The following is a 25,776-nucleotide window of genomic DNA, read 5'->3' as shown; positions in this document are numbered from 1 at the left end:
AAGGATGCAGCTGGCAATATTTTGTCATACAAATAATCGAATACTGATTGATTAATTAAAGCTGCCTTGGGTAATGTAATTTTTTTTTTGGTAAAATGGCAATGTGCATCTAATGTATTACAAATGTAGTCAAATAGATTTATTTGTTAATCAAAAATTAAAGCAGAGAGAATTTATTTTCCTTTAATTATTTGACACCACAAAACTTGTGGGATAGAGATGTACTGGTTCCATGAATTGGAAAGTTTGAAAGTTGCATTGGATGGCTTTTGTTTATCTACATCCTTCTTATTTTTATAGGAAATTCCACTTATCTGGATGACCATGGACCACCTCCTCAAAAGGTAGGCTTCTGTTATTTTGTATTTGCTTTATCCTTACTTAGTTGGCTTTTGTTTCTAACTCATTGTATGTTTACTCGTGCCAAGCAACTCTGCTGAGTTTACATCAACAGCATGTGGCCTTTCCCACTTTTTACCCCCCAGATGTTTTCAGATGTTTGTAAGTAACTTGGGTTAAAATGCATTAGCTAATGGAATTTTTTCTCATTGAGTCAAGGGAGACAGGGATTTAGTGGTTTTATCTGTCAGCACTTTCATGCAAAAAACCAAGACACCACAGTTGTAACTCATCTGGCAGGTGAAGATGGCCTTTGGCTGGCAGCATTTTCTGGAACTTGGGTTCTGCTGCAAAAACAATACTTGAAAGCAGGTCAGTAGGATAAATTTAATGAATCTGAGTCATGAGCCCTTATTTAGGAATAAGGTTCACTGTTCCTATCATATGGGACTGCGCTGCATAAGCTTTTCCCTTATGTCATCATGGCACCTCATGACATTTCAGGTTAGGAAGGGCACTGTGATAATTTCTTCAAGAGGAAAAAAGTGGAAATAGGTATTTAGGGTCTCCTGATTTGTTTTTCTTTGTTTTACCCTGTGTTGGTTTGTTCTCTAAACAGATTTGTTACTATATTATGCCTGTCTATCCAGCCTGTTAGAGTTCCTTTTGCAAGGTGCAGACCTGTACTGAAAGGGCAGATTATCTCACTTTTGTGGCCCACCATGGATGCTAGTGCAGCAGGTGACAGTGAGTAGTTAGAGAGAGGATGGGTGTGAGTAGCCACTGCCTCTGGTGGTAGCCCTCCCTCATCTCTGTTCAGCTGACCATGAAGTCACATCCTGAGCCACAGGCCTTCAGTTGAAGTGATCAACCACATGTGTGCACCTGTGTGGTGAAACAGTTGGCTTCTGATCAGCAGGAGGAGGATAATGTGGAAAGCAATTCCACTTAGCTTAGTTATTAGTGAAAACAGGAATCTGGGTTTCTTCACCTTTTTTCTGGGCAACAAAATCTGCAATTTTCAGGTGGTATGTGAGTATTTGTACTTGTTAAAGTTCAGATGGCTCACTTGGAGGAATGATGTACATTTGATTTTCTTCCTGTCAACAAAAATTGCTCAATTACAAAACTAAATGGATGTAGACAGAAGTGACAAAATCAACCTGTTGTGTTTATCATTGCAAACTGAGACAAGACACAAGTATTCTAAGGCTAAACAAATGTTTCACACTAAAATCTGTTTAGTGCTCTCTGCTTCTTTTAAAATACTTTTTTCTTTTTTAATTTAGTGCCAGCTGCTTCTCTTGTCCAGGAGTATAGCAGGCTGCATGAAATAAAGAATTATGTTTGTTGTGTCTTCACAGTGAGCACTCTGCTTCGAAGACTAAAGCAATGCTTATTCAAAACCTGTATTTCTCATGCTTGCATTAGCATTCAGAAACGATAAGCTGTTCTTGTAAGGAAAAGGCTTCCATCTAGATAAGGGTTTTTAACCTTGAAAACTTTATTCAGATTTTGGTACTTTTTCTTCAGGCATTTTGCATTACTCATTAATGGTGCTGTGGATAGGATCCATACTCCCATGGGCAGTAGCAATTGGACAGATTTATCCAACCCAGACACTTTTCTGTTGACACTGTGAAAGTATCTTTTGCCTGTCTAAACATGTAATTTTGGGCCATGTTCACACAGCCTCATCCAGCTGCAGCTCAGTTGTCTGTAGAAAGGACAGCTGAATAGATAGCTACTCATTGATTGGTTGGGTAAATACTCTTTGATTAGCTACCTACAGTCAGTAAAGTTTGTGGCCTTCCTCTGTAATCATCCTCACTCCTGGAAACTTGATGAAAAGCTCAGCAGAGTAACAGGCTATATAGGATTGTGCAAGTTAAAAGTATTTTTGCTTTTTGAAGTATTTGTCCATGTTTCAAAAACATTGATAAAATATGAATCATTTTGATCATCCCTTGGACAAACCTGCTTATTCTTTAGTCGCTTGCTTTTTTGTTTTGTTTTTTATTCCTCTGATCAAAATATGGGTGGGTATTGATGGATCCCCAGCTAATTCCTGGTATTTGCTTGGGGTCATGCTTTGAACTAAGATGCTCTTGCTTTGTAAATCTCATGCATTGCATTTTTTGGCTAAGTGCAGTTATCTACCCTCTTACAGCTTCATATCTGAACTGTGAACTCTGTGGGTGTGAGTGAAGTTCACTGTAATTGTCATTATCTTTCAAGTAGCCTCCATTCACATGACTTGATAGCTGCCTTTGTTTAAACTAACAGATGGTTAAGTTCTATGCATGCTTTTATTCCACATACAAAAAGGCATCAGAACAAATCAGTCCTGACTCCAACATTTGAAGTATTTAATTATAAAATGCTGAAATGCTAGAAGTAGAGATAATGAACAACAGTGCATTGCCTGAGGTTGAAATGACTGGTAGCTAATATGGGCAGTGTGTAGTTGGCTGTAGGGGAAGGCCACCAGCAGTTGATACGCACTGGACCGTAGCTGTTTTGCAGAGTACATTCCAGTGTTTGTAGGAAATCATATTAGTTTTGGCTCTTTGTCATGGCTAGGTGCCAGAGGTTTGGATTTTTTTAAATACCCGTGTGGGGTTTTTTTCCCCAGTGGAAGAGCTGAAAATAGCACTTGTTCTCTGAATAAGGAATTAGCATCATCACATTTCAGGAGAACAGGGTACTGGTCTGTGTTTTTCAGATAAAGGTGGCAGCAGCAATTTTCTCAGTGCAAGCAAAGAAAGTGAGCCTGGCTCACTTCTGTTCCTAAGCATTGCTGGTGTGGTTCTGATTCTTCTTGAAGACCATGTGAGACAGCTTTTATGGTGTTCCCCAGTAAAGGTTTACTTGGCTGTTCAAGATGAGCAGTGGTTATCCTTGCCAGTGATATGGAGGAAATGTGTCTAGGTGTGGTGGTTTGATCCTGGCGGGAGGCCAGGCACCCACCAAACTCTCTCTTGTCTCTCCCACCCTCAACTAGACAGGAGAGAGAAAATATAGCAGAAGGCTCATGAGCTAAGGACAAGCAGACGTCACTCACCAATTATAGTCACGGGCAAAACATTCACCTTGGAGAAATTAATTGAATTTGCTGCCAATCAAAATCAGAGTAGGATAATGAGAAGTAAAACAAATCTTAAAACACCTTTCCCCCACCTCTCCTCCCTTGCAAGCTTAACTTTATTCCCAATTCCCTACCTCTTTCCCACCAGCAGCACAGGGAGACAGGGAGTAGGGATTAGAAACATGTTGTTTCTGCCTCTGCTTCCTCCTCAGGGGGAGGAGGCCTTCTTCCTCTCCAGTGCACAATCCCTCCCGTGGGAGACTGTTCTCCATGAACTTCTCCAGTGTGAGTTCTTGCCACAGGCTTCAGTTCTTCATGAACTGTTCAAATGTGGATTCCTTCCATGGGGTGCAGTTCTTCAGAAGCAGACTGATCCTGCCAGCATGGGTCCCCCATGGAGTCACTAAGTCCTGCTGAGAAGACTTTTCTTCTCTCCATGAGTCAACATGTCCTTCCAGGAACCTCCATGGGTTATAGGTGGACCTGTGCACCTCCGTGGGCTCCAGGGGCACAGCTGCTTCCCCATGGTCTTCACAATGGGCTGCAGGGGAATCTCATCTTGGGCATGTGGAGCATCTCCTCCCCCTCTTTCTTCATGTACCTGGGTGACTGCAGGGCTGTTCCTCACATTCTCATGCCTCTTTTCTCTGGCCACAAATTACTTCTGCACAATAACATTTTTTTCTTTCTTAAAAATGTTATCTCAGAGACAGTACTGCAGCGAGGCGTATGTGGCCCAAAGGGTCAGTGTCCAGCTAGCCAAGGGTAATGGCCGACACCCAGGGGCAATTCCCTGCCAGCACCCCTCGGCGTCTGGTGGCCTTGGGCTGTGCTGGCTGCGGACAGGCTCTCGCTGGTGGTCTGATGAGAAAAGGAGCAGGACACTCTCCGGGGATGAAGTCGGTTTATTGATGTTCCCAAGAAACCAACCAAGGAGCAACCAACCTGGGGGTGGCCCGGAGTGGAGGGTGGAACAGGGTTATAAAGGGGGTGGGTGTACAAAGGAGGGGTTTACACTGAACCAATAAGGGAGAGCCAGGGAGTGAACACAACATAATGGGCATGAGGGAAAACCCAATCAATACAAAGTAAGGGAGGGGCCCTGGGACCACAGCCAATCATAACCCCCCTAGGGAAGAAGATTCTGGCAAAATAGGAGGAGTGGGGATGATTGACTGGGCCCAGGGAGGAGCAACAAATGTACATATAAGGGTATTAGGGGGAGGAGGAATTATATAACAAAAGGGACTGACAACCCCAATGGTGGGAGTTGCCATGGGAACAACATAACAGACAGGTCTATTGCAAGAAAAACAGGGAGGGCAGAACCATTATCAAACAGGGGAGGAAACAATACAGAGAATAGGGGAGCAAACAAATAACAAACACACTACAACACAGTACTACCATTCCTGATTGGCTTGGCCTTGGCCAGCAGTGGGTCTGTCTAGGAGGCAGCTGGTGTTGGTTTCATTGGACATGGGAGAAACTTCTGGCAGCTTCTCATAGAAGCCACTCCTGCAGTCCCCTCAGTAGTAGCAGAACTTTGCCATGTATACTGAATACACAAACATGGGCCACTCTTCTTTGGTCCTTAGGCACCAAAGACTTCAGAAGATGGGCTAATCCTAGGCTGTTCATGAGTTCTGAGGCAGATCTCTGTATCCTTCTCTGCAGGTAGATGCAACCTCCAGTAGCCCTAGCATACCTCTGGTGTTTCTGGTGTTAGTATGTGACAGATAGAAAACGAATGCATTTGAGCAAAACAGCCACTGCTGGTGGTTCTACACTGCCAGTGAAAGTTGACTCTTTCCTATTTGAAATCTCTGACTTCCTCCTGACTTTTTTTTTTTTTTGAGATAAGTTTCTGAAAGCATAAATTTTACAAAGTTTGCTAAGTGATAATTTGTTTATCCTTTTTCTGTAGATTGATGTTTAAGCGAGGCCTTGGTTTTCAAAAACACCTTTGAAATGGATGTGCATTAATGGCTGATGGTGTTCACTGGATATATTTCATGTCTGAGCATTTCTGCAAATCAAGTGGGTGTATTTTGTTCCAGTATTTAGACCAGCCATTTCCTTATCAGATCCTCCCAAGATTTTTTTGTTCCATCCAAGATGGTGAAACTGGCCTTGGAGGACAAATGATATGAACTTTATCAGACCTACAGTTGTTCTTGATTGAAAGCTTTTCCCTGAGAACTTGGTAAGAGCATCAAGATATGTCCCTGTTTCAGCAGAAATGACATATATATTTGTGGGGAAGCTGTGCACATAGCACACAGATAAATTACACTGAAGTAGTCTATTCTCCTTTTCTTGATGGTTTTCCCTTGGGTTGCCTGTCATGGACCCAGTATATCTTTTGGCAGCTGCTTAGTGTCAGCAAGATACTATGCTTAGCATGTGTGACAGTGCTTCAAAGCTTTAAATGAATACAAAAATGGATGGGGGTCAGGATCAGGTCAAAATGAATCTAAATAAGAGGCATACACAAAATAAATTTTATCTGATTTTATTGGTTTAAATCTGGAAAGTGGATAAGTATTCTTTTCACCATTCTTTCAGTTCTTAGGTAGTAATTATGTGCTAATTGTTCTTGTTTTTCTTATGGAGCAAGACTACCATAGCACAATGGAATATACCATATACCATAGCATAATAGAATCATTTGGGAAAGTCCTCTAAGATCATTGAGTCCAATTGTTAACTTAGCCAACACTGTGTTCACCACTATGGGAAAAGGTAGCAGAATCCTTGCGTGGACTTTGGTGTGTCATACTGTACCCAGTCCTAGACACTCTCCATTGTCAACTAGATTATTTATTCTTTTTTATTTGACTTTAAATATTACTGAAATATTATTTCAGCATTGTCCCCTTTACACTTGAGTTTTTATCTTCATCAGGTTTATGCCAGTTTTATTTTTTCCTAGTATTTTGATAGCAGAATTAAGACATTAATATAACGGCTTAAAGCTGTGTATTTTTTTTAGTTTTTTAGTTTTGATTATTTATTTTTTAGTGGATACTTCATGCTTCATTTGAAATAGTGTTTTAGTTCTAGCTATCCCTTATGAGAACATGGTTTTAACCCTTCAGCTCTCTACAGTCTTGAGTGATTGATTTGTTAGGGATTAAGTGCTTGATTTAAAGTCAGCCAAACAAACAAAGAACCAATTAAAAAAATAAACAACAAACCAACCAACTCCACACTACTTAGAACCAAGCAAGATTTGTTTTCTTTTAGGTATATACTTACTAGGGATTTTAAGAGCATGAAAAGTAGTGTTGTTTTTGATAGAGTTGAAACTGTCTATTTAGCTTTAATTGAAAAATGGGCAGATTATCTTTAAAGTAATCGTTCCAGGACAGGCTAGGAAAGATTCCAGTGATTTAAAAAATATTCTATCCTGCTTATAAAATGAAGACTTGAGATTATTGTGCAGTGTACAAATTTTCAGCTAGCAGAAATCATCAGAATTTAGCAACGCTAAAATAGAGTAAGTAATTTCCTACGGTCACCAGGCTTAGTACTTGGCTGATAAAATACGAAGAGAGAATTCACCAAGTGTCTTAACCACAAAGATCCTTTTTAGAGTTTGAAGCAGTTTTACAGTAAAACTGAGCTTGTAGGCCTAGTACAGCCAATAAAATACTACAATTTAAAAAACCCATAAAGCATTTCTCCACTTCCCTCTGTTTACTAGAAGCAGTGTGTTGTGGTTTAACCCAGCCAGCAACCAAGCCCCACACGGCCACTCACTCTCCCACCAGCAGGGCTGGGGAGAAAGTGGGAAGGATAGAAGGTGAAACATTCATGAGCTGAGATAATGACAGTTTAATAGGGAAATCAAAAGCCACACACACAAGCAAAGCAAAGCAAGGGATTAATTCACAGCTTCCCATGGGCAGGCAGGTGTTCAGCCACCTCCAGGAGAGCGGGGCCCCACCACACGGAACAGTGACTTTAGGAAGACAAGCCCTGTCACTCCAAATATTCCTCCTTCCTCCTTCTTCTCCCCACTTTATATACTGGACATGATGTCATATGGTCTGGAGCATCCCTTTGGATATCCCAGTTGGGGTCAACTATCCAGCTGTATCTCCTTCCAATTCTCAGGCACCCTCAATCTACTTGCCAAAATAAAAGCACACAGAAGACCTTGGCTGTGTGTAAGGCCTGGTCAGCAATAATAAAAAGTCTCTATATTATAACAGAGTATCTCTGTATTTATGCTGTGTTCAGCACAAATCCAAAACAGCCCCATAATAGCCACTGTAAAGAAAATTAACTCTATCCTAGCTAAAACTAGCATACAGTATAAAATATTTGTAGAATAATTGGTTTATGTTCTTTTTAAACTGTGTTTTCATTCCTTGTAAATGATAGTATCTCAAGGGAAGAAAAATCTGGTTTTTACAGAGTATTACCCCATTGTCTGTTATTCATAATTCTTTGCAGTTCTGCTGAAGCAGGTGGTGAATGATACAGCACTGTAATAGTATGGAGATATATCCAAAGGCTGGAATTGTATCTCTACTATTAAGTGTGAATTGGATCATAAAAATATATGAATTATACTGGAGCACTAATTTGTTTGTTTTGTTCACTTTAATTTATTGCTCAAGAATCTTAAGGATGAAACAATCACTTGATTCCATGATTTATCAAAATAGATGATTACTTACTTTTTAATACAACTTCAGTTTATAGCATATCAGAAAGTTGTTGATATGGGGAGGCTGACTGATCATAAATGGAAGTACAGAGAGACTTGGGAAATTAAAGCCAGATTGCCTGTCACAAGAAGATAAATCTGTGAGGGTTTCTGTGCATGCTGATGTCTTGCAAAAATTTAAACAGTAGTGAGCTGGATTTTTACTAAGCCTGACATTTGCAGCCCTTAAATTTTAAAAGACTTACACAGCAGGTATGCAGGTTTTGTGACTACTGCAGTAGTCTGTAGTTTTTATCTAATTTCAAAGATGCTTGGAAAATATTTTGCCTTTTGGTGGTACTTTAATTGTCATGCTGTGTGTGTGCTTAAAGGTGAATCTTGCTTATCTCTGGCATTAACCCAGCAGCCTACCCAGTATTACCCAAAATAGAAAAAAATTTAATATCACCAAATTTTCAACCTGTAGGTTTTGTTCTATGTCACACGCTGTAGCTAAAGAAGTACACAAGGCATAATCACAATTTCTGAAGCTAGTAAAGCTCTGTGCTTTCATTGAAATTTAGGACATAATCCATTCTGAGATGGTCTTTGTTCACCTGCAAATAATCTATGCAGATTATTACACAGCACATGAATATCTCTTAGAGATTACAGTTTTAGATTTCCAGCTGTCTAGTACATTCCTCTCTTCTTCCTTTCCTTCTTTTCATGATTGGAAGATATTCATAAACTAGCACATTATATGTTACAGGTCATGGCAACTCAATCATAACTGCCTTCGTTACCTTTTTATTAAGAAGTGGTGGATTATAATACCAATGTCCAATTGCAGCTGGGTCTGGATGACCTAAACCTTCAGTGGAAAAACAAATATCTGCCATTCTGCATAGAGATAACATGACAGAGTATCTTTTGAGTGACAAATTGATTTGGTTAATCTTGCTGAGCCTTGAGGCTGATGAGTATCACTCAGGTTTCTACCACATGTCTTATATTTGTTAATGGTATTCTTAAATCCTGAACTGAAGGAATTTTCGTAGCTCTGATGTTTGAAGGAAAAAAAAATCTGAAACTTGGGATGCTGGGGAGTGTTACAAAACTGAAAAAACAACCACCAAGTAAGAATTCTAGTATAATTTTGAAAGCCTCATGATTTTGAAGATGAGCTGATAGGTCCTGCCAGTCTTCTACTCGGGCTTTAAGAAAGGATAAAGTTTAATTCAGGAAACTGTAAATAGGAGTGAAGTACTCTGGAAAGGGTCATAAGCTTTAATCTGATAGGAGATTGTGAACGTGCCTACGTGTGGTCAGAAGCAGAGCCAAAGCATCAGGCAAAGAGGACAGGGCTTTGTGGCTGGGCTGAAGAAGTCAGTGTGGGAGTGGCAGTATTACGGTGATTAAGGTGAAGGAGTTTGGGCAAGGTAGTTCTTGCCACAGCACCTACAGCATCCTGACGTCCTGGGGAGTGTGGAGGCCTTTGTGGCTGGCACTACTGGGGATTTTCAGTAGATGCAAGGAGAGCCTCCATTTGTTAAAATGGGAAGGAGTCATGCCCTGGTCAGCGGAATGAGGTTTGGTTTTCCTCTGATCAAGTCAAATTAATAATTTCAAAGTGCAGAAGAGTGAAATGGGAGCACTTGATGTTGGGCCTCCTCTATTACTGACTCTGTTGTGCCATCTTCAGTACCACAAGATCCATTTGTGATTCAGGACATGGTTTGTAAGGGAAAGTATTTTGGGCATTTAAGTAATTTTATTGATTTCTGCTGAGCTCTGGTTCTGCTGGAAGAGTTGGATAGCAGCATGTTGTCCTTCCTGTAGGTGCTTCTTGGCGTTGTTACTTCCAAGTAAAGAGACCATGCCATGAACTAGATTTTAATCTGTTCCCTGCAGGAGCTATGGAAGGAACTCCCTTTGAGTTCCTGCAAGCATGCAGAGCAAGAGCACCTCAGAGACAGCTCATTGGTGATGAGCATGTCCAGCAGAACTGGCCTGTTTTACAAAATTTAAATCTAATTATGGCTATAAACAACCTTTCTTTCATACTGTGATTGGCTTATGAAGTGTCTGTTCAAAGTACAGTGGAAAAGACAAGCACACTAGAGACTATAAAATAGAGTGTGGAGTTACTGAAAGGGAGCCTGAAGTAAAGGACAAACTGAAACTCAGCATGACAGTCCTTGGCAATGGTGATTGCACTAGCTGCAGCCCAATCAATAGTCAACCACAATAGCTACCGAAGAGTTAAACCTGAATGTGAAGAAAGACAAGTGCATGCAGAGGAATAAATTACTCAGTCTGCCACTCACCACATTCAAATCCAGTATTATTGGCTCCCAGGGTGAATTTGTGAATATTGCACTGGAAGGACAGAAGCAACCATAAGGTGGTGAGGTTACTTAAGGGAATGCCAGTGCTGTGAAGTATTATAAAAAGTTTTAAAACCAGGCTTAGTTACTTAATATCTCTCATTTTGCAAGTATCCAATATAAACATGTGCGTTGGATGTGATAGGATTTACTACTTAAACAGAGAATAACTGTGCCAGTGTGTTCTGAGCACATCACAGAATGTACAAAACCCTGGGCTCCGAAGGAAAAATGGCAATTTTAAACTTTACAGTTCCAAGATACATATAACGTGATGCTGCTCTGGAGGTAAAATCAGTCTTGCACAAATTCTGCAGCTTAAGGGGTTTTTGATATTGTAGGTTAAACCTTCTAGTGGAAAATGGGGTAATTAAAGTGACACTAAAATTCTTAACCTACCTGACCTCATGCTAATTCTCTCAACAAATACCAGTATCATGTTCTTAGATAATTCGTCTGCTTTATCTTCTTACAAGGTGGGTGCCTACCAGAAAGATAACTTCCACAATGTGATTAACTTAAAAAGAGAAAAATATACTGCTTTTCATAAGAAAGCTAATGAGGGTCTTCCAGTTCTTTTTCTCATGTAGGATTCACTCGTGTAGGGTAAAGAAGAAAAAGAGCAATAGCTTTGTTCTGCATCCCTCTGCATCTATAGTAGGGACAGTACCATATTCTTTGATGCTTCTAAACTCTGGCCTGCGATGTATTAAAAAGAGATATCTCCAAGATGTGAACAGAAACTGTTCAGTTCTCCTTGGCACCAGGGATACAAGATACAGCACTGTATATGATTTTGGCCCCAAAAGAGGTGAACAAGTTGTGAACTGCAGAGGAAACCAAGAAGAATTCAGAAGAGGTTGAAAAGCGTGCTATGTTAATAAGGGCCAAAAGGAAAAGATTTAATTAGTCTAGAGATGGTAGTTGTACCCCATCCCAAAGCAATTATCCATTTAGTAGGGTGATTCTCTGTCCCCTGCTTCATCCCTGGAAGGAGCTGGAACTGAGCTGCCATCGCTTAAGTGCAAGTGAGTGTTGCTGGGTGATGAAAGCCAGGAGTGCCACTCACCTCCAGAGGCTGCCTAATATCAGTGAGTACCTGAAAGTGCTCAGTGAACAGAGCATGTGCTCTCTGCCAACCTGTTTGACTTCGTATACATGTGCCCAGTTTGAATGTTGCTGCATTGCTGCAACTTCACATGCCTGAAATAAACCTGGTTCTGCACTCCCTGTGGTGTGGGTAGTCTTGTGCAGCAGATTGGAAGTGCAGGGGTTTTGCTCTGCTGCAACCTGTTGTTGTAGACGAGTAAATGAGGTGTAAGGTATAAGATGAGCGAACCCAAACATGTTGACAAGATGCATCCAAAACTTTGAACATTAGAAACTGGATCTTTGTCCTTTTCTTTGTAACTTTCCCAGACTGTTATTGATGTTGTTTCTATAGCTGCAGTATATTGTAATAGGACCTGATGGGAGACTTAATGGGAATACTTGTCTATGCTTTGAACTCAGTTCTTTTTAGATTTGTAAGTGTGCAGTGCTTCTTCACAGGAAAATTACTGCAAGTTTTGATTTTGGCTACACAGATCTGTCTTGTGGGACACATCAGGGACCATAGGCTTTGGCAAACACTTCATAGTAATGCTTTTCTTTAGTCTTAATAAATTCGAGGACTGTCTACAACCAAGTTTCCTTTTGCTGCTGGTGCTCTGTGCTTATGTTTTCAATTTAGCTTGGTACTTAGGGATGTTGAACCATTAGAGAACACATTTTGACTTAGTCTTCCAAATATGTCATCTGTCTAACAGATGAAATGCATTGTTTGTGGTGATGAGGGAGGAAGTCACCCTTTTTCAATTAAATTAGTTTCTTAATGAGAATGCAACAGAAGAATATTCTGTTTCTTCTTCTGCCTTACTTTCCATGCTCTGCTACAGCTATATGACATCTAAACTTTGAAAACAAACAAATTTAATTTTTACCTTTTCATGTGGTTTTCTTCTTTTCTCTTCGAGTGTATTTCAGTGACCCGTAGAGATGACCATGCTGTCTGGTCTGCTTTAGAGTTGATTAATTCAAAAAGCTTGTCTCTGTCTAGCATCACTACACTCTACAGGTGACTGTTTATATAACTGGAACTGTGTGGTTTAGATGGGGAAGAAGGATTCCAGCTATATTTTGTTTACTCCCTTGTTCACCCTTCAGTCGTGTTTTCTGCTGACATAACTTTGTGTTAGCAACTTTTCATTGTGATTGCTTTAAAACTGAGCAAGTTGTTACTTGTTTGAAATGAGAGTTTTGAGCAGCAGTTCCTGAACTTAATTTTGGAAGGCTTTCTCTTAGTGGCCTTTGAGTTTGTCATTAAAGACCATGGCAGGCTTGTGAAAAACTTCAGTTGAAAAGAGCATCCAATGTATCTGAGAAGATCTCAAAGCTGATGACTGAATTATCTGATCTGTCTTCATGAAATCCACAATGTGAGAACAGATATTCTCTGGAAATCATAGAAGATTAATTAAAAACTAAATGCATGGTGAGAAAAAAAAACTGGAACAAGTTGTGTAAGAAAAGTTTCAGGCAGCATGGAAGGATGTGCCTTGTAACATGCCATGTATAATTTTTGAGAACACTGGAGAAAGAAGAGAGGTACTGGAGAGAAATGGGCTTCTGACAGCTGTCAGGTTTGTAGTTACCTTATGAGTATCATCCTCCTCTCATGAGTCAAATGGGCCATTCCTTTGACCAATTAAGCCATTTTTTTAATTCTTATAATTCTGTCTCAGTTGGACAGGAAAAGAAAATTAAGAGGTTGGACTGGGAGGGTGTAATGCTGTATAAAGATATGCCAGCAAATGTTGCATTGTTTCCACAATCTTATCAGTACTTTGTGTGTTATTGGCCTTACTCACCTGATAAACATGGAGCACTGCCTGACCACAGGTTAGTGTCTGCTCAGAAAGGAGAAGCCAGTTCTGGCATCTGCTTCTGGCCCCACTTGTGTGTAAGGACAGGGGTCACTTACTTGCAGGAGGTGTGAATAAAGTATCCACTGTACTCCTGAAACGAGTCAGAGACTGGGCAACTTGTACCTGGACTGGGAAATTTTTGGCAAATGGGCAAAATTGTAATGGATTTGTCTCAGTAAAAGTGGAATAATTTAGGCCTATGATTGAATCCCTACATCGCTGATGCTACAAGTAATTATCCAGCCTAAATTTTTTTTTAATGGTGCAAAGATTTATCTGCAGACAAAGCCCCCACTGAAGATGAAAGACTGGGTTTTTGTCAGGTTATCTGTTGAATGACTCCTTTTCTGAGACTGGCAGACCTCTCTGCAGAGGTACTTGACAGTCATTTTCTGTAATCCAAGTTCATTTGGGTCTAAACTTGCTTTTTCTTCCTGATTTCATTTCATAGTGGTTATTCTTTAATTATGAAACAAACAAAAAAAAAAACCCTGTTTGAACTGACAAGTAAATTGTCATAACTTTCCAAACTCTTGGAGAGAGCTGTTGTAATTATACTGTGGGTTTTACTTTTTTATGGCTGTAAGTGCTAATTTGTGTAACTCTAAAGTGAATTATATGTTTGAATTGTTTATATCACCTCTGGGCTTTGATAGAGTGCTCAATAAAGTCACTCTGCAATTATTTTGCAGTTGTGTGTATTGTTACATTAATATCAAGTTGATAGAGCATCATCTCAGCAGTTAGTCAGTCTACCTGATACCTACTCTTAGGTAATAAGTAATAATAAAATGTAATCCAATTAGCATTTTATAAATGTCCAACTGCTGTTTCTCACAATAGGAGCCTTCTTTCTAAGTGCCTTCTCTGCCACCATCTCTTGTATTGTCTGTCTTGTGAGTATCATGAGGGGGAAAAGAAAGTTCCTCCCTGGAGAAGTTTTCCATTTCTTGCATTTTTAGTTTTGTCTGATACAAACTCATGCTTTTGGAAGTTATATTTCTTCTCCTCAAATAACTTCAACATTTTCTAAATACAGAAAGCAGATTTGCAGCATCCTGAGGGAACTGGTCACATTAAACAAACCTTGCTTGTGCACCAGAAGCCTGTGTACTGCATGGCTTTGTGCACTGGACACACCCTGTGGGGCGTCTGGGTGTGATAAGTGCAATGGTGACGTAAACGGAGGAAACGTGAGCAGAGTTTCAGGAGAGCATCCCAAAAGCCAACCACACTCAGCAGTGCTGCAAGGGAAGTTCTGGTTACCACTCGTGATTCTTCTTTTCAAGTGACCTTTGAGCTGCAGCGCTTCTCTTGAATCTTGTCTGATTACACCTAAGTGCATTCACTGTGTACTGAAACAAGGCATTGATACATTGGTCTCCTTTAAGCTAAATAAGTGTCTGAAAATAATAGCCCTTTATTTCAGGTTCCTTTTTCTGCAGTGAGTATTTGCTGTCGTGTCTTTTTGGGGGTTACCATGGTTTGTGTGCAGGAAGGTGAGTTTCAGAAACGAATGTGAGAACTGGCCAAATTTGGTAACTACTGTCATTTTTCCAAGCTGTTGTTTGCACTTAGAATAGAGAATTTACAAAGGCCTCCTTTAATTTTATCTAGCTTTTAAAGAATTACTTTTATAAGATTCACCCAAAGTTACTGGATAATCCAGTCAAGGATTTAGAATTTGAGTGTAATCTGTGAGCAGTAAAATTGTACTTGACTGAAGTACAAATAAAGAAAAAAATTTGCTCACTATCTTGCCTAGTCCAAACTGCTAGCAAAATCAAAGCAGTTAATAATTATGAAGCACTTAAAAATATTTCCATGACTCTACAAACTCTCATCATTCATCTAAGTTCTGGAATGCTAGACAAACATATAGTGTATGTGCTCTTTCCTGTTCACTGACACTTGTCAGCATCTACTTATCATGTATCTTGAAGGCTTTCACTCACACAGCAAAGTATTCCAAAAGCATGTGTCTAAGCAGAGGAGTAATTCCCAACCCACAAGTTGCAGTGATGTGTGGATGGTGCTGCAGGACTGGGACAAGTAGTGATGCTAGTCTTTGTTATGCAAAGAAATGAACCAAAAAGGGGACAATCCAAAATAGGGCTCATGTTCTCTTTGATTAGGGTGTGATAATCAGCATAATAAAATGTGTTCAATTGTTAACCTTTCAGACACCATTAAGAGTAGTTTTGGGAAAGGTTAGCTACATCTGTAGCACAGGGATGTTAAATTCATCACCTTAGGAGTTCTCTAATAATTGAAGCTGAGATTTTGCATTTCGTAGGAAGCAAGGCTTCTGAAGGAAAGATTGATAAAGAAATATGGGGACTATGTTTCTCATAGAAAACCCTAAAAATGTTACAAAATAGTAAGACATACTGCACTGTGTGGGGCTTGTATGGGCCTTGAGAGGCCCTTCTTTACTTGCTGAATCAGCAGATGCAACATCCTCCAACTTAACTGAGGCCATGAACACCCAATACTTAGTCCTTCCCAGGGTGATTTGGGGGAAAATGGCCTCCATATTTAGGTTGCAGTGCAGGATATCCTAAACATTGCAACCAGTAACACCAGCAATGTTCATTTGTTCATGAAATGTTACACTGAGAGCAAAGTGCCAGTAGATTCCCATTATAAGGGAATACAGATTTTTTCCTTTTTTTTTTCTTTCTATTTGGCAGTTCTCTTTGAAAGTAGTCTGAAGGGTTGCCTGACAAATAATTTTGCTTCCTTGATCAAGATCTATTAGCAGTTCAAATGCAGTGAAGAAGTACTCTGCACTGAGAAGTGCCATATGCCTCATCTGACTGCTTTTATGTTAGAATTCCTTCTGCTGGAGGAACATGATTGCATCAGCAGCAGGAGTAGCTATATGCAGAGAGACCACTGAGACATCACTGTGGCCATTCCTTGTGCTGAACACAGGTTGCCGGGAACCCAGGTGCAGGCCCTGTGTCAGGATACGTTTTGTGCCATTGTCTTAATAGAAAAATTATCTTTCCTTAAGTGCTGTTTATGCCCCACTGTGGGTGAAACTGAGAGCTCCTGACTCTGTTAGCCAACTTAAAGGCTTGGAAACAGTTTCCTTTGGGCCTGTATTATCACATGCTGCTGTATGTGCTTTACAGCAAATACTTGTCTAGTGCAATAGTGTGACTCCAGAATGCTCTTTGCTGAAATAGTGTATAGACATCATCCAGGAACGAAATAAGGCTGCATCTGACAGACTGTGAGACGCTGAGTTACTTTTTGCTTGTTCTGGTTTCCTGGGAAGGAGAGCAGGGTGCAAGAGTTAGTGTGGGCTGGACACCATTCCCAGTGGCCAGGCTGGATGTTGCTGTTCTATTTAGATTTTTAATGAACATTACCTGTACAGAGGTGATTAGACTGTGCCAGTTGGCCTCAGGCCCCCTGTGGCCCTGTTTATTATTCTGCACGTAGATCCTTGACCAGTGGCATGATTTGTTCTGAGTCTGTTTGAAAGATTCATGTTTATATTTTAAATTAAAAGGGTTGATTAATTTCAGCTCTGTGCAACTGGTTGTTATTTGGTTGCTTTTGTTTCTTTTTAAGCTGAAGTTTTGCAATCCAAGCATTCATTCCTCCTGCATTATGTCAGCTTGACTTCAAGTTCCCAAACTGTAGTGCAAATTCACTCCTTTAAATTCTTTTTACGGGAGATAGTCAACTAAAGATGAGTATTTGCATTGAGATTACAAGCAGTAAGATCTAGATCATTACCAACATAATAATAATAATAGTGTTTCTGGAGTAGTTGTCAATCTGTTGCATTTAACTGCATCTCAAGGGGGAAATCTCACCTTGCCACTTCCCTGAGCCATGCTGTTTCTTTTCTGAAGAGCTTCTACCTTCCTAGGGGAAGTGAATGCTTCTGACCTAGGGCCTAGAAATTCTTCTCTATGTGACTGTTGGTTTAAGGTAAAAGCATGTTATTGAGAAGTACACAGAAACAAAATGTCAATGTATTGATTCAATTTTTTTCTCAATCTTTGTTTAGGTACTTCCTTTCCCCAGTCAGGTGGTCTACAACAGAGTTGGAAAGTGTGGAAGTCGAACTGTGGTTTTGCTTTTAAGAATTTTATCAGAGAAACATGGATTCAATCTGGTTACATCTGACATACATAACAAAACAAGACTGACCAAAAATGAGCAGGTAAGTTATTCTTGCTTGTCTTAGACTCTGTTTTCTTATTATGTGTATGAAACTGAGAAACAAAGGCACATGTTAGCAGATAATCCTGTTAAAAAGATGCATTGCTACTTTGTCCTGAGTAATCATGCGGAATTCATCGTTCTCTAAGTGACTTCACTTAATAAGAGAAATGGTTGGCAGAGCCAAGAACAACATGATGTGGCAGCTAACCAGAAAAACTAACTTCCAGTGAGACAGCTATTGAATTTAATCAGCATAGCAGTTGGACTACCAGCAAGGCAAGAAAGATCAGTACAGTGAAGTTAAGTGCAAACAGATCTGGGACATGTATTAATGTATCTGCAGCCATTTATCCTATAACCAGGACACCTTATTCAGACCTAGCTTGGGTCTTAAACAGAGCAGGAGTAAATAATAGCCAAAAAGGTCCTTTTTGATGACTTTCTTAATTCACTTCTAGTAATCAGTTGCTTCAAAAAGTTGTTTCCCAGGGCCATGCTAACCCATGTTTCTATAATATGACATGTCCTTGATCCTATCTCAGCTTTTTGCTTATCTGTCTTTTTCATGTTTTTGCACAACCCTCACTGAGGGAAGTGGAAATACCGCATGAAACGTCATAACGCAAACACCCTTTTTCATGTTCCCTTAAAGTTGTAGAAGGATTACTTCTGCAGCTTTGTTTCTGTGACAGATCTGCTTATTTAAATTTTCCTCTCTTCAGGGTACCCACTGTATGTATCACTTCTGTGAGTAGATTGATACAAGTGGTGCAGGAAAACCTCAGACTCAAAGTGCATGTCTGTAGTCGGATGCTGCACACCTTGCCCACTGCTGCTATTTTGAGCTGCTGATCAGGTAAAGGCTGCAATTGCTGCCTGTGTCACTTCTAGAAATAGCAGCCTGCAAACCACAAAAGGATGTGTGCAATGATCAAAATATGGTTGTGGGCCTGCCAGTGACATTGTGCTGTGATTGGGGGTCATTTACTTGCAGCCTGTTCATGAGCACAAGTTTGTTATTTTAGATGCAGCAGTTCACTCCAAAAGAAAATTTAGGAGCTGATATTGCTCCTTCAGGTACCATCTTCCTCCCCTTCAAGATGTCCACGGAGTCCCACTGCAGCTGACTGACCTAACACTCCATAAGTTAAGTTCAGCCAGAGATGGGGTCCACGGGCAGGGCTGCCATGCCAGCCCAAAAACAGCTGCTATGCATGGTTGGATGTGGCACACCACAAACAGGCTGTGGAGGGGGACAGTGTCCCCTCACTGCCCCTGCTTGTGGCCAAGGAAATGCCTGCTCTGCATCTGCTGCAGCATTCCCATGTGTATCCTATGGCAGCCCTGTGCAGCCTGGGAAGGTGGCGATATGGTCCCATCAGAAAGGAGTCAAACTATCCTGTGCTACAGAGCCTGTCTGCTTAGTTTTTCTGCTGTGATATGGGATTTCTGTGGGTAGGACTGCTCGGGTTTTGTTTGTATCTTTCACCAGTTTTCATTGCTGATTGAGGGACATACCATAAATCCCAAAAATCTTTCAGGTGATAGTAATTGCCAGCTTTCACTGTGATCAGCTTCTTCCTTTCAGTTCTTTTCTGTCTTTCTCTGGTAGGTGGATTTTCCTTTGTTAAAACATGATACAAGATCACTTCTTCACAGTTTTCCATGTTTTTGTCCAGCATGTGGAGATTCCAGAGAGACCCAGACATACTTTTGATGCAACCAACACACTGACAAATAATTATCTGCCTTACTTTTTGCACTCCCCAAATGGTTAATTTACTAAATGGCAAATCTGCTGGAAGTATTGCTACAGAGCTGATGATTTACTCTATAGATTTCCCTGCCATAATTTGAGTCTCTTTATTTTTATTTATGGTTTATTTCCATAGTTACAATAGGCTCATAATTTATTGAGTATTTTAGCTGAAAAGTGCCTTTGATCACCAGAGAACATGCTTGGAGACAGTAACTATTCTGTTGTTGAGGGCATTTTTAGTTGTCTACTCAATTTTTAAGAGCAGAATATGAAAAAATAAATGATGGTTTCCACCTTTAATGTGGTGTAACAGGAGGAAGTTAAGGCAATGAATGATCTCAGGCTCCAGGCATTAGAACAAGAAGAAAGAAAGCTGGGCTGGGCTGTAGGCTTCAGCATGAGCATGGGCTTCTCACTTGAGATGATATGTCTCTCTTCCTTCTGTCATTTCTGGGTCCTGTGTTTGGTTAAAGCCCTGATCCTGCCAAGACTTTTCTGTAAATATTTAGCTTATGCAGTCTGCCGTTGTTAAATAAAGTTAAGCATGTAGGTGTTTTTAATGGCTGTGGGGATTGCACATAATTGGAATCCATATTCTCATTGCCTTTTCCAGTCTGCTTCCTACTAAGAAATTTTCCCAAATTATGTGTGTCTGCCAGCAATTAGAAGTGCAGCCTTTGAACATCTGTGGGCATAAGGGAGTGAGTTCTGGAAACAGATGTATTAATATATGGCTTGCCATTTGCTGTAATATTTTCAAGTAAATTAAATACAGGAAATAACACATAATATTAACCTAATTCATGTGGCTTTAAAATGTCACTCAAACTGCTGCAAAATGAAGTCTTCCCCTGCCCTGACTTTGTCCTCCACTACCATTTTATTGCATTCAGAGAAGTAAGAATGAGTATGCTTATAGGTATAGAAATGCCAGTCACATACAAGAGTAATTGGTAGTTTATCCTTAAATTGTTTCCTTCTACCACCCATCATTATGGCTGTGCAGCCAACTTACTGTGTAATTCCAGTTCAACGCACTAAAAATCCATCACTAATTTTTCTAAAATGCTTTTAAAGACAGAAAATTGGTCATACCAGCCTGGGGAGGTGAAGAAATTCTTGAAACCATTCCAAGCTTTTGAGAGCTGAAAATGAAGATCTAGTCTCATTCCTGGGAGTTGTGAGTTGTTTATGGAAATGAGTACTGAGATGAAAGTGATATACCAAAATTCTTGTAGGTACTTGTGCCTCCTGAGCCCTACATGCCTTCAGTAGAGACTGAAAGCAGTGGAAGAAAGTAAAGAGCTCACAGGGAAGATAGATACAGAGGGGGTTTTTTGGTCCTTTTTGTGTCAATATTAGTGGAGACCGTAGTGTGATACAGCAGACCACATTGCAAAATCCCAGTTGCCTCACCATTTTTATATATTTTGACCTCAAATTCTCAGACTGAAATACAGCATCTTAAAAAAATACAGTAACATTTTGTCTGTTAGGGTGGGATTGTTACCTGGTTATTTCCTTTTGTTCCCAGTAGAATTTACTTACTGCAAACCTCAAACAGTTAAAGTGGGACTTCCCTGAGTGGTTAGCACAGGGACTGGACTAGCCATCTCCAGAAGAGAGAAAGGCGACCTGTCTCGAAGGCCAGAGTTGAGGTTTTGTGCAGGAACAATGCTGAGGCTAGAGAAAATCCATCCCATCCAGCCCTCCTGGAGTCACTTCACGGTGCCATCTGCTGGAGCTTTATTTGCAATACAGCACCAACCCATCGCAATACTGCTTGCCCATTGCAAGTTAATTTCAAGAGCAAATTAGTGTATTTTTCAGCTAGGTTTCACTGAAGCTGCCTAGTTCCTTCAGGAGAGCTCTGGGCAGCAGTGAGAGAGAGAAACAGCTCTTAATCCCAGCAGGTGCAAGCTCCTTTCGTACTTCTCCAATTTCTACAGCTTCTCCCTCCAACCATGGATGTGTTCTGACTCATCTCTTCCCTAGCAGTGTTTGCCAGGATTGTTTATCTTCTGCTGCTTTTATTTATTTTCAAACTTGGGATTATATGATCATCTGTACTTGTATGGCATTCTCCTTCGTCACTCATTTCATCCAAAAGCATTTCTTTCTTCAGCCCTCATCCTCTGCTCACTCTTGCTCTCTGTGGGCTGGATCCTCTACATCTTATTTTCTTTCGTTCTTGTTTCATCTTAGAGAAACAAACATACAAACGAAAAAAAGTATAACAACCAAAACCAACCAAACTTACTCTTCTGAGAGACACTGGAGATTTTTCTTTTTGTTGTGTTTTTTTTTTTTCTTTAACATAATCTTAGAAAGAGGAAGGGCTCACTATATCCTTCTGAGCAATACATTTGGGTTGTTGGCCTGAAAGCATTTCAGGACAGCATGATGAGAGAGGGAGAGGCCCATGGGAAATATGGCCACAATTTGCATGTGGCCATGAGCCATTACAGTTATTTATTTTTCCCTCCTGACATCTGTGTGTCATTTCAGTTGAGCCTTAGTTACCCTTTTGGTAGGGTTGTTAGAAGAATGGATTTTGCTTGTTTGTTCTTATGCACATTGTAGCTTTATCCACATCTGGTTACAAGTCCAGTTGATCATTAAGTGTCTAAATATGAAGGTACTCTAAGTCAAAACAAAATTCTGTTTCTGCTTTAGATCAAGCTGTTGTCTTTGCTCAAGAGACTGAGTTTGGTAGCAAGAGATCAAAAAAAAAGCCAGGAGCCAGATGCTGTCCTGCACTGTGCACATCTTTCCAGCCTCCCTTTGCTCCTGAGGCTGAAGTGTCTGTGCTTGTCCAGCAGCAGATTCTGTGACACTGACATCAGGTGGAATGGAGTGAGAAACCTGGCAGTGCTGTGATGTGAATCTGCTTCCTGACAGCAAATGGGTGCCAGCCCTGGGGACAGCTGGGAGCCAGGGGAAGCTCATGTGGCGCTTTGCAACACTCACATATACCCCCAGCTATGTTTATCTAGCAGTATTCTACTAGAGCTGCCTCTGTTTTCAGATTTGGTGAGATCACTTTGCATGGGTATAGTGTCTTTATATCTCCATATTTATACTCTAGTAAGGTTTTTTTTAATTTATGCCAAGAAGGAATTACAACGATGACCATAGGGGCATGAACAGAGTTTTTATACCAGATTAGTAACTTTCTTCTGCTGTCTTCAGTCCTTAATTCGTGCAGATAGAGCAACACAAGTAAAATGCAAAATATAACATCAGGCTTTATACAGTTCTGAGAACTTCTTCTCCTGTAACTTGTCTCAATAAAAATAAAACCAAAAACAGAAAAAGAATCTGTAGCGGGTTGACTATCACAGAATCCAATTGATACACAGGCTACAGGGTCTTCTATTGTTTGATTCTACAAGGTGAATGAATGTGAATGCAGAATATAATTTTTTGTCAGAGTGAGTTACCAGTTCTAAAGAAATGTCAACATACTGGTTTGCTAGGAAAGCCTTTGTCTCTTCAGAGCACGAAGAAACAATACTCAGTTCCTTTGTGCTAAGTATTGCAAAGCTTCCTGGGCTTTCTAATTGTGATCCGGACAAGCTTTGCTCTTCATGTATGACTAGCTAAGGAAGGGATGCTGTTCCCTTCCTGAATATTTCTTTAAATTCCTTGTGTTAATTTTTATTTTAATTGCACATGTTCTCTCCATATTCTCTTGTTTCTCTTTTCCCTTTATATTGTCCTTCTTTTGGTGATCTCATCTTACATTCCATGTCTTTGGGTTTTCAGCCTTTTTTAGGTGTAACATACCTTGCTGTACTTTCTCAAACCTAATATGTTGTGATGTATGAGGTCTGTGCCTCAAATACCCTGATGTGCTCAAACCAGTTGGACAGGGAAAGGTCCATCCTGAGAAGGTGGACAAGCTGAACTCTTTGCTTTAGTGGTCATAGTGTATATGTGTGTATAGAATTGTTGAAGACAGAGGGATAGTAGAGAAAGTCTATAAGTGTGTGCACTTTTTTCTGGCAGTTAAATGGCTGTAGCTTATGTTGGCTGAAAGAAGAGGCAGCAGGGTATGTGCACTGGGAAAAAGCAGAGGATGCAAGTGGAGGATGGATAAGAAGCAAAAAGATGTGATATAAATTACAAAAACCATGGCAAAATACTAGTCCATTGAAACTGGACATTAGAAGGGGAAAAAAATTGGCAACTGCTGTCTCTTAAATGTGGTTTGGTATTTGCTATGACATGGGCAGAATTTTTTACCATGCTCTTTTTGCTGCTAGTAATTCCACATATGCCAGTTACTTTATTTTGACCACACAACAGGCTGGACTACATGTTCTTGCTTATTTTATGTCAACTATAGTATTCAAGTTTTAAGAAATACATTTTTTAATTACTGTCCCCTCACATAGATTAATATGATTCAAATCAGAACATGTAGTTCACAGACTTGCCTCTTTTTTTATCCAGTGTATGAATTGCTTTCTACTACCCAGTCTGCAAAATCAATAAACCTGTCATTTCAAGTGTGTTTCTGTTCAGTGTCCATAACATAGCATGCATTTGAACACAGAACAGAAAATTGGAAATGAAATCTTAGGAAATTAATAAGAAGGAAGCAAAATTAACTGAAACATCGACTTTCTAGCATGATGCTTCACTATATACTTCCAGTTTCCCCTAAATCATAGCTAGAGTTCAGCTCACACAAAATAGATTACCATGTCTGTGGTGTTGTTTACATTATTCTGTCTTAATCGTCTGAAAACTCCAATTAATTAATTACTTTTTTGAAAAAATTAACATTATGTGAATGGGCCTGAACGAGAATTCAGCATCACCTTTCTCAAAGTGCCCATTCAGTTTGTGCTCCTAATTTGTTGTAATAGTAAAAGAAAATTGCAAGTCCTGATTTCTATATTTAAACAAGCAAATCAATTGGTGTCTTGACTGTGTCGGCAGTGTTTATTGTTACACAAAAATGACCATTGGTTCAGCTCCTGCTTTCTGTTACAGACATTTTGCATTTTTGGCATTGGGGTGAATAGAGCTAGTGTCTTCAGAGGGTAGCTGCCATTTGGAAGGCTCTGGCAGATTTAGACAGTTTAGATTTTTCCTTTAGTTTATGCCTTTGTTTAGACTGATTCCCGTCTCTGGAAGTATTTTGGAAGTACATAAGCTCCATGGTAGCAGAATGGTGTCTGCAGCTCAACCTTTCTTGCTTAGACATAAAATATTCATCATGCTCTCTTGATGATAGTGGGGAAGGAGGTCCTGAGTAATTCAGACTTGAAAATTATATCATCATCTGTTTTTGAAAGTTTTATGTTTGTCTCAAATTGTGCGTTGATGTAACATGGAAAATTTGATTTGTTAATTCTTTTTAGATGGAATTGATTAAAAACATAAGCACTGCTGAGCAGCCCTATTTATTCACTAGACATGTTCATTTCCTCAACTTCTCAAGGTAAGGCATTTTTTTGGTAAAAAACCTTTTTCATTGATTTCTATTAATTGTAATACATACAACTTTTCCCCTCTTTTACTCATAAACAATACAATGCACTTCTTTTTCCCTTCCTTCTGGCACTAGAATTCACATTCTGAAGTTGTTGTTTTTCCCCTCGCACTTACTTTTCTGTAGCATAATTATGTACAGTATGTTTGTGAAAAGCCAGAATGCTATTATATGTTTTTGCCTCTTAAAATGATTGTGATTTATAATGTTTGCAGTCAACATGCAAGAGATGGTGACTTAGGACTTTAAACTGTGCACTTGTGTTTTAAAAGTGGCAAGAACACTTCTGTTAACATTCATCTGTGTATAGCCAGACACTAAAAGGAGATCTAAATCTGCACTGAGTTCATTAATTTTGTGCCTGGAATAACTCTTCACCAATATAACCAATTTAATTTAGTTCTGACAAAATAGTCCCCATTCCACAGGCTATGGAAGTATTTTTAAACCCTGCAAACAGATTACACTCTGTATCATGGGAGTGCTGTTTCTTCTGGCAGATATTTAAAAGTATGCAGCAAAACTCTAGAGACTTTTATAGCACGGAATGTGAAGAAGATTGAATTTGGATGAAACTTCTAAGGAATTTTTGGAAGGACTTGAATGAATGATGCCAGTTAGCATTTAGCCAGGATGCAGAGGTTAAAGCTGACTGCAGATGCTTATTGCCCAGACTGTAAGTTTAATCTGGAAATGATATTCAGGAACCATGCTCTCTGTGCCACCAGATTGGATTCCTTGCATTTAGATTTTTTTTTAATTCTGTAGAATTATGATTGTACTGCAGATCTTTGCCAAAGCCTGCCTAATTACACAGCATTTTGTTTGCATGGTAATTAATGTGAGTGCATGGCTTCAGGCTTCTGTAGACAGTGTAGTA

The 25,776-nt window shown here is 39.8% G+C and overlaps 1 protein-coding gene across 1 annotated transcript in view; it reads left to right on the top strand.

Moving 5' to 3' along the window:
- The window catches only part of UST (uronyl 2-sulfotransferase), a 153,375-nt gene that overhangs the window by 55,144 nt on the left and 72,455 nt on the right, over positions 1-25,776 (top strand). The window contains exons 2-4 of the mRNA XM_058801100.1: positions 301-344; positions 17,474-17,629; positions 24,766-24,845. Coding sequence (XP_058657083.1) covers positions 301-344; positions 17,474-17,629; positions 24,766-24,845 — 280 coding nt within the window. The remainder of the gene's footprint in view (positions 1-300; positions 345-17,473; positions 17,630-24,765; positions 24,846-25,776) is intronic.

The sequence above is a fragment of the Ammospiza caudacuta genome, chromosome 3, assembly GCF_027887145.1.
Source record: "Ammospiza caudacuta isolate bAmmCau1 chromosome 3, bAmmCau1.pri, whole genome shotgun sequence".
Lineage (NCBI taxonomy): Eukaryota > Metazoa > Chordata > Aves > Passeriformes > Passerellidae > Ammospiza > Ammospiza caudacuta.
This window is presented reverse-complemented; position numbering and strand designations above follow the sequence as displayed.